General features: G+C 40.5%; 1 protein-coding gene across 1 annotated transcript in view; it reads left to right on the forward strand.

Annotated features, from left to right (window-relative positions):
* The window catches only part of LOC140153461 (kinesin light chain-like), an 84949-nt gene that overhangs the window by 2812 nt on the left and 69799 nt on the right, over window positions 1-12338 (forward strand). The window contains 1 exon segment of the mRNA XM_072176218.1: window positions 6055-6337. Coding sequence (XP_072032319.1) covers window positions 6089-6337 — 249 coding nt within the window. The 5' untranslated portion in view covers window positions 6055-6088.

The raw sequence follows: 12338 nt of genomic DNA on the forward strand, positions 1-12338 counted from the left end.
AACTTTATGAACCTTTGTCAGTCTCAAAATCATTTGTAACTTTTCACTATTAAACTTATGAACAGAAGTTAACCCTTTCGCTTTGCAAATAATAGGGATTCCATGGATTCAGACCCTTCGAGTTCGTAAAGTTACGTAGATCAAGGGGTATTCATAAAAATACGAACGGTTTAAATTACGGTACTTCAGTTAATACGAAGGGTTAAAAGTTTAGTGTAATTGACCCCAGGCCAGGTTGGTCTGTATCAGTGTATGTTTAAAGGAAATCTGCAAAATATTAAAGTGTTAAACTTTATCCTTGACATGTCTCGGACATGGATATGTCTTGGTCATGAATGTCAGTTTCCTCTAATTCCCCAAGCAAGGCCGAAGATCAAAAAATACCCCAAGATATCACATCTGCACATGAGCAGGCCTGAAAAGTGCAATGTGCAATGCTTTTTTTTATTTTTCATTTTTTAATACAAAAAACATGCAAACACCAATTCAAACATCAGGCTTCCGTTTATGCTTTACCCACAGTGTTATTCATCAATCCTTACAAACAGTAAAATTCCCTTGTGTACAATTTTAACTATCAATATCACACAATTTTTAGGTGTTCAATATTGACGACTCCTGACGTTCCGAATCAAGAAATCATGAATATCCGACATTTTAATAGGTACTCACAAGACAGTACAATAAGGTGGTTTATTTCAGTGAAAACCGGAGCAAATTTTGTCGCTGTTTTAAACACATGCCATATTGTTTATGAATATTCATGGATAGGGATATCTCCTGACCATAAATTATGCATTGTGGGCTAAAGGGGGTACTACACCCCTGCCCAATTTTGAGCCTATTTTTGCACTGGAAATTTTATTTCAACACAGACAACAGTTGTGGAGTTACAGTCAAAAATGAGGGGAAACCAATATTTGATCAATAAATCAATAACTACTTGCCTTGAGTTGCTGAATTTTCAGTGCAGTAGTTGTAGTCCTTGCCCCTATAATATACATACCGGTATCTTACTCGTCACCAATGCGCTATAATTTTTGAGAAAAATGCAAAAATAGGCACAAAATTGGCCATGGGTGTAGTACCCCAATAGTTCCAAATATGGCAAGCTGAATTATCCTGAATGAAATGTCAGCTAAAATTAGAAACAAAACAGTGAAAACACTTCGTCATTCTTATGACATCATCAAGATTCCTGGATGGTGATTGGCTGACATCATGAGCATATCAGCCAATTCCAAACTTGGTACATATTTTTTTCTTTCTGTAAACTGCCAATGCACTACGCGAATCCATATGGATTCGCCCGGTTGATGTTTTACGAGAATCTTTGTGCGAATCGATTCGCGGATGGCTAACTCCATGAAGTTGGGGCACAAAGTGTGACAAAATTGGTCAAAATTTCAAAATGACTTAATTCTAAAGCTAATGTGTGTTTTAATTACTTCAACTATCATCCTTCAACAAAAAAGTCATCTTTTTGCATTGGAAAGTACAGAATTTCTGTGGTAGTGGTTTGTTGTTCAACAGTCAAGGCAAATATCACGATGCTACATGGGCACCATTTTAGACTAGTTCTCTCTATTTTAAACATACTGTCCATGACATGTCTTAATAAAATACTTTTTTATGATGTCCTACCATGGCAAATTCACATAATATTCAACATATATTACCAATTACACTTTCTTAAATCAGAAACAAAAGTTACGAGGCATCAAAAATGGAGGATAACGGGTAAATCTATTCAAAATTATGTTCGATTTCTAAAATTCACAAGGAATATATTTACAGCTACCTAGCTAGGATGGTTCAGAAAGTATTTCCTATTCTGAGATTCACAGCTGGTAGTTTATTTTGAAACTAGAAGTAAAAAAAACCTGCCTTTGTTGCAAAAATTCAACACAATTCTACCGGTGCTACTTGGACACCGTGTCCTGTAGAATCGGTAGGATTATGAGTTTGCACAAGAAGTAATCATACTTTGTGATAAAGTTATTTATTAAATTACATTTGGGCCTATGCACATTACAAGTTGTAGAAAAAATAAACAAGGATACCTAAAAAAATGGTGAATACATAAAACTGTGTACCGGTGCTACATGGACACCGTGTCTGATAGTGCATAAAAATTTGAATTAATCACATAAATATTTTACAATGTTTGCCTGCCCTCAAAAGTTAATATGTTTAGTTGTTTGTCATCTAGTTTCAAAATATAAGAAGAAATTACAAAAATTATAACTGTTTGCTTCCCAAAGCTATACTTTTATCACGATGCTACATCCCGATGCTACATGGACACCACACCATTTTTATGCCTCCACCGCGAGGCATACTGTTTTTGTCCAGAGGCTATATCTCGGGCATGGATGGGCGGATTAACTTCAGATTTTCAGGATAGGTGGGTCATGGTCAAAAACTCTGGCTGCTTTTTTTTGGGTGAGGTTCAAGGTCATCTACTGAGGTAAAAGGTCATTTGAGGTCAAGGAGCCCATTTTCCTTATTTACCTCTTTTCTCGGACACTAGGGGTCGCACGTTCCTCAAACTTGGTGGGTGGGTGCATCTTGATCCCAGACAAAACAAGTTTGTATTGGTTAGTGGGTCAAGGTCTCCTGAGGTCATGCAGGGGTCATTTGAGGTCAAATTAGCAAAAATAGTCATATGGCCATGAAACGTGGTAGGTACAGTCAACATTTAGAGCCAAATTTTTGGAAGGGCATTTTGGGGTCATCTGGGGTCACCCAGGGTCATCTGAGGTCAAATTAGTAAAACTGTCGTATGGGCATGAAACTTGGTGGGTACAGTCAACATTTAGAGCCTAATTTTTTGAAGGTCATTTTGGGGTCATCCAGGGTCACCCAGGGGTCATCTGAGGTCAAATTAGTAAAAATTGTCATATGGCCATGCAATTTGATGGGTACAGTCAATATTCAGAGCCAAATTTTTGAAAGGTCATTTCAGGGTCATCTGAGGTCATCTGAGGTCAAATTAGTAAAAACTGTCATATGGGCATGAAACTTGGTGGGTACAGTCAACATTTAGAGCCAAATTTTTGGAAGGTCATTTTGGGGTCACCAGGGGTCATCTGAGGTCAAATTTGTAACAACTATCCTATGGGCATGAAACTTGGTGGGTACAGTCAACATTTAGAGCCAAATTTTTGGAAGGTCATTTTGGGGTCACCGGGGTCATCTGAGGTCAAATTAGTAAAAACTGTCATATGGGCATGAAACTTGGTGGGTACAGTCAACATTTAGAGCCAAATTTTTGGAAGGTCATTTTGGGGTCAACAGGGGTCATCTGAGGTCAAATTAGTAACAACTATCCTATGGGCATGAAACTTGGTGGGTACAGTCAACATTTAGAGCCAAATTTTTGGAAGGTCATTTTGGGGTCACCGGGGGTCATCTGAGGTCAAATTAGTAAAAACTACTATATGGGCATGAAACTTGGTGGGCACAGTCAACATTTAGAGCCAACCTTTTGGGCGGTCATTTTGGGGTCATCCGGGGTCACCCAGGAGTCATTGGAAGGTTGTTTTGGGGTCATCCAGGTGTTGTCTAAGGTCAAATTCAGTCATCTCTTTTAGGCCACATCACACCCTTTGGTGGAGGCATCACGGTCGACGCTGTGCGTCGAAAACCGCGGTCCATCTAGTTTCAAAATATTTAGTCTTTGGTAAAATAGCAGCTCCTCAACTCAAGTTCCCTTGAAAACCCCTACCCAGTCACATCTTAAAATAAGTCCATTCATGTCAGTATGTGTACTGACCTTGCTGCTTGCTGTAAGCAAGTGTAATGGTTTGAAATCTCCCGATGCTACACATGGACACCGCAGTGACATTTTCTCATGAAACTTTAAAATGACTGAGAGCTTGGGCACAAGTGCTGGTCAAACTTCCTATAAACATGTTTACATCAATCAAAACACAAAACAAATTGATTTAAATGATACATGCGATGTGGGTGAGCTGTTAATACCTATGCTACACAAGTTATTTTTCTGGACACCGCGTGTAGCATCGGGAAGCTCATTTTTGACATCCCATAATTTTTAATTAACAGGTTTCTGTTTTGTTTAAGGGTAGACGAGGCATTGTTGGTCGAAGCAACCTAAAAATCGATTTCCATTATCTAGATCAATATATTATTGAAAATTAACACCTTGATGTTTTGCAAAAGTTCATTCTACAAATCGTATACTTTGCAAACTTGCTTAATTTATTGTTGTTAATGAGTTATGTACGTTTTACAAAAGTGTTGTTGTTTCAGCCCTCTTTACAACGTAACTCAAGAACCACAGCACCTATAAAAGTACATCTGTGATATTTTAATTCTTCTACACGCTCGCTATGAATTGAGCAATGCAGTTTTTGCCAAAGCTCACTACCATTAAGTAAGATGCTGTGAACTACCAAATCACAACAGTTTAAAATAATTAATAACCTTAAATGTACTTTTTAGTTACTACCAACATTAATTCATGGAATATTATGTAAAACTGACTGTTTGATGTTACAATTGAAATTATTTGTATTCCACATACTTGCTTTGTCTATGCCACGTTTTTTGCCCTAAAAAGTGCTGGACACCAACCACTTAATGGCCCGTAAAAATAAAAAAATAATAGGTACGGTACAATTTTCAAGTAACTTTTACATGAAAGTTAAACTTCATATCTATTTAGAAAATATCAACTGAGAAGAAAACGTTAATATAAGAAATATTAAATTGCATTTATACTATAAAATTCTCCCAATTTGTATTGTGCCCCAACTTCATGGAATAAGCCGGATACATTCGCGTTGGATTTCTGAGCCTGACTTGAACCCCAGACCTCTCACTTGCAGGGCGAGTGCTCTAACCTCTGAGCTACACAAACTGTCCCTGAGACTGAGTGATAAACAGGACTCTTGAAGTCTGGTACATGTAAGCAGGGTTCACAGTTTATCGCATTTTCGCGTCCAGGATGCTTTTTGTAACCTGAATGGGGCCAGCAGGCTGTGCTTGGACGCGGAAAAAAATAGAAAATATCATCATAGATCGTCATTGTGCGATAACCCAGCTCAGTCGGCTCGCAGCACATTTTTTAACAACTTTTCATTCATAAATTAGTAAATTACATACAATTACAAAAATCGCTGCAACATGATACACACCTCATCGTTGTTTCTTGCACAAATATTTGATCAGCGATACAAGGGGAACTGTGGAAGAGGTTGACTTGCGATTTTTTTTCGGATCGTGCAAATATTATGTTACAATAATAATGTCAACAAACAGGGTCAATTCCTGGTGACATCGCGAAAACACGTTTTTGCGGTAGTTGTATATTTCAATCAAGCAAATATAACAAAATAACCAAATAATTAGATAGTGCATGTTATTAGGTAGTAATTGTAGTTCTTTATGAGAAAGTCGGCCGATCGCGGCAAGTCGTCTTTACCGAGTAATTTGACTTGACTTTGGTAAGTTTTGGGTGCGAATTCGCATACTTTAATATTTATCGCTTTGCCAGTACTGAAAATACATTTCCGGTGTTTCTGAAGTTTTGTACAATTTGGACCCACAAAAATCAATTTGGGACCCGCAAATTTGAACTAAATGGGATCTGAATGGGTCCAGCATAAAAAAGTGGACCCGGTTATTTGAGAGCAAACTGTGAACCCTGCATGTACAATAGGCAAATGACATTTGACATTCTAGTGTCACAATCCACAGGCCTTGCACAATATCCGCAAGTAGTATGCTTGAGTGGTCAATGGTCATGAAAAGACTTGAAGGTAACCTACATTGTAACCTCTGCCCCTCTTTTGTCTGACATAATTGCTTCATGTACATGTCAAACTAATGAATTGTCAGCAGATAAATGACTGGCTATCACTGAAGACTGAGACTTTGCAGTCTATATTAACTTCAGAGCTTAGCCAGCAAGCAGCTACCCGTCCTCCCGATGCCAGACTGTTCATAACCTGTCCGATAAAAATAACTCATTATTTTGGTTACAACTTACATCAAAATAAATTCAATTGAAACTTGATCTTTCAGGTGATTTCAAGTGTGAGGACAGAAACACTTCAAAATGTCTTCTGGAACCAGTAGTAGCTCAACACACCAGAGCCTAAGCCAGGATGAGATAATTAGCGGCACGCGGGAGGTGATCAAGGGTCTGGAGCAGCTCAAGAACGAGCATAATGATATCTTGAACAATCTGTATAAATCACTCAAAGTAGTGAAAAAGGACCATGGAGATTCCAACTTGGTGGAGGAAAAGACGGGCATTATCGAAAAGTCGCTGGAGACGCTGGAACTGGGACTTGGTGAAGCTCGGGTAAGTTATAACTTGGAGTTTTAGATTTAAAAACTATATGAATAGTTAAGGTGTCAGGACTAGCTTTTGCTGTGTAAGTTGTTTGTAAGTGTTCAAACAATATACCGAACGTTGTTAGTTACATGTATTGTGTACAATGTATACATTATGAATCTAAATTAAGAGGCATACTAAACAAAGAAGTCCAGTTAACCATTGGTTTAAGTTTTTCAGTCCCTGTTTCAAGAAATTTGTGAAATTCTCAAATTAAAGTTACTGAAGTATATATTTGTAATGTCATTCTTAAATCGCTTGTAAGTTGTATCACAAAGTTGCAACTAATATTGCATTAATATGAAATGCCTCCCCCGCAATTCCAGGAAAGTACCATGCAATGTTTTTCACTTTTGAGGATAGAAATTAATGTAGGCACCATTACCATAAAACATGATTTCCCGAAAATAATGCAAAAATGTTGGAACTGGTGGAGAAACAATGTTCCTGAATTTTTAATTTTTGCACCCAAAAAATGTGATTGCGGCCACGAATACCACGATCGCATTTTCCTCTGGTGCGTAGAATGTAATGTTTTATGAAGAGTTGGTAAAATCAGCACATTCAATTTAAGGTAAGAAGTATGTACATGGTCGCATGTCAATATCATAAGGTGGTATAATTTGTGTTACATGGTAAAAATTTAATAGTTTTTATTTGCACATTTTGTTATGATTATGATCTTCTTTTTGCAGTGTTGTAGTCATGTCCACCCCATCCGAGTCCTTGGTGTCTGAGTCCTTAGTGTTCCATTCAGTAACTTCCCGTTCTAATTTGCATATTTGCATAATTAATGAGCTAATTTGCATAAATGCTAATTAATTATGCAAATATGCAAATTAGGGGGTGGCTTCACTATATACTACATTAGAACATATTAGAAACACTTTGACCAAGTTTCAGGGCAAAATTATGCAAAATAGAAGTACCCTGAACATTTATGCATGGATTTTTAGCAAAATATTGGCAAAAACTATATGTTAATGAGCTTCTCCAGTCATTTTAGCTCATTAACTTTATTGATTATTGATAAAAACAATAAGATACAAAGAAAATATAAATTGATATATTTTGAAAACCGTATGTCCAATTGACTCCAAACAAAAGGCATATTGATCAGTGTACTTTGCTCTATTCAATTAATCTGTTTAAAACATACTTAGAGCACTTTTATAATGCCTCCATAACCACCTTAAAATGATGTTTGTGGCATTCCTATTTCATTTTTCCAACAAAATACCTTCGGGCTCATATTGAAATACCCTACCACGTTTTCACACAGAAAGAAGGCAGGATTCCCCTCGCTAAGCGCGCGCCTCAGGAAAGCTCGGTCATAAAAGCGGATGGATTATATGCATCAGTGATACACCCTGCCCAGGATTTTAACAAAGAAGGCTAGCACAGGAAAGCTGCAGGATGGCGCACCTTCCTGTGAAAGGGAATTTCAATATGAGCCCTTAAAAATACCAAGTCGGGAATAATAAAAAAAAAATTGCATTTCGCATAAATGTTTTCAAACCACTCGTGAGCTTTTAGACAAACCTTTATTTTTTTTGCCTAATGAAAGCATATTGGCAAATTTACCAGGCCCTTAATTTGGATTTATTGAGGGTGCAGCATGCTCAAAAGTGGAAATTTTTCTTTAAAAAAAGGGCTGATTTTCAATGTTTTGTACAGAAAAAGTGGGTCTTTTTATTTGGATTGGCATTGGGTGTGTGTGTGGCACCCCCTGGCTACGGCTTTGCCAGTTACTGAACTAATCTTAGTTTTGCATCCAAGTTACATATCTTGTGGACCTTTTACATGTATCACATTCTAACACAACTGAATAATATTTTCCACTTCACAACCCTTCTCAAGGCTCTAAATGCAAATATCTAACAAGCACTGATGTTTGCTACATGCATGTACAGCCAGCCAGACAGGTAATTTTGAAGCCAAGGCCCTCACAAGGAAACAAAAAAATGACAAGATACGGGAGCATATATAACATGCGCCTGATTCTCTGCTGTATAATTTATGATATGGAGGTGTGGAGCACACAGCTTTTCTCCAGATATCACAGCTTGTGTATTGTGTGTAATCAAACTTGTGTCATGTGAATTGAGTGATTGCATTGTTCAAAATGAGCTAAATTTATGCCCAGGAATTTACACATTTCTTTTAGGAATATATTATATGAAAGATTTAAATTTTACAAGATGTAAATTATCAGTCATCTTTATTTTCACTAACCAATGGAAAAGGTCATTTCAAATTAGGAGGAAAAGGGACACAATTTACAATAACCACTTCAAATGTTTTAAAACAAATCAAAATGACGGGTTTCCTTTTTGTCATTTCTCTCCCTCTCTTTTTTTTCTCTGTTTCCTTTGTCTCATGTGTCAATCAATTACATTGCATAAGTGTAACTTTTTTCAATGTTGCCTTATTCAGTGAATGTTTCTTTCAGAATGTTGCAAACTGAAAATCAGAAATGTCCATAGCTTGAAAAACAAAATAAAAACATTGTATGTGTAGTGTAAAACAACAACCTGGGCGTGCAATTTGTTTGAAAGGAAAGTGTTTAGGGCCTATTAGTTTTAAAATAGAAATAAATTTCCAGTGAAAAAAGCTTAACCCTATTAAACTCTCTTTAGTGCTCTTTGGCGAATGGAAGGGAAAGAAGGAAGGAATAAAGAGAGAAGATGAACAAAGAAGTTTGTTTGGGATGGGATTTGAACCCAAGGCCCCTCGCAAGACGCAAGCACTAGGTCGCCCACCAGTAGCTATTGGTGTTTGCTGTTCCGGCCAACGAATATGTTACGTATACTACTTGGGTATTTGCGTCATCACATCATGTGGGATGCATGCATGTGCAGTGGCTTTCAGCTGTAGTATTTGTAGCATGCGGTGTACATGTATGTAGTTAGGGTTAAAAATCGGGTTGAAAATCGCAAAGAATCACTAACACCCAATGTATGGTTCAAATTGAGTATGGCATTGTGTATCTACTGAATACTACAAAATTACAAGGCCATAATGTTAATTTTTAAATATTTGGTGAAATTCAACCATAAATTATGCTATTTGGCAATGAACTGGATGGCAGTTAGAGTAGGTTTTGTTAAGGGCTCATATTGAAATTCCCTTACACAGGAAGGTGTGCGCCATCCTGCAGCTTTCCTGTGCTAGCCTTCTTTTTGTTAAAATCCTGGGCAGGGTGTATCACTGATGCATATAATCCATCCGCTTTATGACCGAGCTTTCCTGAGGGCTTGGCGCTTAGCGAGGGGAATCCTGCCTTCTTTCTGTGTGAAAACGTGGTAGGGTATTTCAATATGAGCCCTAATGCAATGTGGCGATCATGATAGCCAGCAGCACTGATGCCAGTTTTGAGCTTACTCACAGGATATGGCATGGAAATTGCATATCATTCACTTTTTCATTGAAAAATCACAGAGTTTTATTAGAGGGGTTACTTTTATTACAGACAATAGAGTATTTAAAAATAGTAATATGTGACCCATCACATCAAAACCGACCACCTCGCAGCTGGCTTCATTTTCAGATAACAATGAAAGAAGATGAGAAAATATAATGAAAATAAAAAGAAATTTGAGCGACTCAGTACACGGTCGATCTTACCGTTCCGATGTTGATTAAGATACTTCTTGCATCGATCCCGGGATGCGGGAAAACCAATAGTCATTTTGTCCCACATAAATGAATAAATAACAAAACCCCGATCCCCGGTGGACTCACCCAAAAGGTGACGTCACACCATATGATAAATCCTTATCCTCCTTGGTCTCCGACTGACACAGACGTGCCTATCGATTGTTCATAGCACTGTGTATCAATTCTCGACAAAGGCGAGATATACGGTTGTAGTTTCACACCTTAGGTAAACCAAACCGGTATTGTTCGGCTGAGGATAGTTTTGACGGCATTTTCTGGCGAAAAAATAAAAAAAAACGATCCAAAACTTAGCTACATATCGTGCCTCCGTTTGTATACGGGACACACGAGCAATTCAATATGGCCGCTCGTTGACGCCATTCATTTTGTTTCCCACGTAAAACAACCATTGCAGCCTGTAAGTTACAATAGATGTTTGTACATACACATTGTATTTCATGTACGGTAGGTTATTGTTGCTATGTTAGGGTGATTACTCTATCGTTATGTCTTCATTACCGTCCGATAAGACGAGTTAATCAGATATTCATACGGTGGGGATTGGTAGGGACCCGTCTGACATTTTAGTAATAAAGTTAGCCAGTCCTTACTTTACCACTAACGTTAGCGACCAGCCTCCGTGCTCAGGTTTGCTTACTGGGCTTGAGTCGCGTGTTGGGGGGTAGTGCCCCCTCCCTTTCTCCTCGCCGCCTCGGCCCTGTCGGGCTTGCCCTTCCCTGGTGACGGAGCGGGACCCACACCGCTCTGTTTCACCCACAGGGAGTGCTCACGATCTTCTAGATGTCTTTCTTTTGCTTAGGACTCTCCGAGTTCCAGCTTGAGCGATTGGGATAGGCTCCATCATCGCCATAAGACGAAGAAGAAATCTACCAAGGGCACTGGTAAGGTCGACACGGTGGATTCTGCTGTGACAGCCCCTATGGGTCATGGCAGGTCTGCTTAAGGGGCTCCGGTCCCCGGACAAGCAGGCGGTTCTTCGAGGACTGCTAAGCGCGTCCAAAGGCTCAGCAGCCAGCGAAAGCACTGACTATACGTCGGAGCAAAGTAGCAGGCAGCAGAGCGGTAACCACCAGCGAAAACCCTAGCGGGTTTTGCAGCAGGAGGATACCAGTCGACACGGTAGATTCTGCTGTGACAGCCCCTATGGGTCATGGCAGGTCTGCTTAAGGGGCTCCGGTCCCGGACAAGCAGGCGGTTCCTTCGGGACTGCTAAGCGTCCAAAGGCTCAGCAGCCAGCGTAAAGCACTGACTATACGTCGGAGCAAAGTAGCAGGCAGCAGAGCGGTAACCACCAGCGAAAACCCTAGCGGGTTTTGTAGCAGGAGGATACCAGTCCTCTAGCCAAAAATCCTCACGGGTTTTTAGCAGGAGGACACCCGCCTGTTGCAGGCATATCACGGGCTCAAACAGCCACAGTAGTAGCCAGCGACGGGCAGCATGCAAGGGTACCCGGGCTTGCCTGGGTTGAACCCTAGCATGCATGGGTTCAGCAGAGACGATACGCTGGCTAACACTGTGGGTGTAGTCTTAGCAGAACCAACTGGGGTGTCACAAGGCAGCGTTCCATGGCGGGACCGCCGAAAGTGATACCCTGGGCCCTAGAATAGCTGCTGGCTGTCCACAGGGACTGGCTGGCGATTATTCAGGGGTTGGGCTCGCAGTCTCTCACGGGACAGCGACCCAGGTGCATTCGGTGGCAGCTACAAAGACGAGCTACGGCTTGACTTCAGTGGTAGGCGCTATGCACCCGCCCATAGCTGCCGTGAGTGGTCCGCCACACACAGCGACCTTGGGCGAAGCTCTAGAGGGTACAGTAAGTAGCTTGAACAGCCTAGCTGATCAACAACCCACTTATGTCCTCGAGAGCCAGCGGAGCGTGGGTGATCCATTATCGTCAATGGGTCAATTACCCTCTCTTGATCGATCACTGTCAAATCAACAGGGCGTAGCTCCATTGATTGACGCTGCCTATTCAGGTGGCGAGGTGATTGATCGGGGGTATGCACGCTCAGCTACCCGTGGTACTAGGCAAGCTCCCTCTAGCCAAGGGACAGCCGGTATAGCGGGTACCCATACACACGGCTTGATCCCTTGCGGGGAACGCAGTGAGGCATGGGTACAGTGGTACACAGCCGGGAGCCCTCACGGGCACCTACGCTGGAACCACGCATACAGCGGTACACAGCCGGCACCCTCACGGGTACCCATGCTAGTACCGCGCCGGTACCACGCCAGCACACAGCTTGATCCCCCAAACAGGGAGCGCGGTGTGGCGAGGGTACAGCGG

The sequence above is a fragment of the Amphiura filiformis genome, chromosome 5, assembly GCF_039555335.1.
Source record: "Amphiura filiformis chromosome 5, Afil_fr2py, whole genome shotgun sequence".
Classification (NCBI taxonomy): Eukaryota; Metazoa; Echinodermata; class Ophiuroidea; order Amphilepidida; family Amphiuridae; genus Amphiura; species Amphiura filiformis.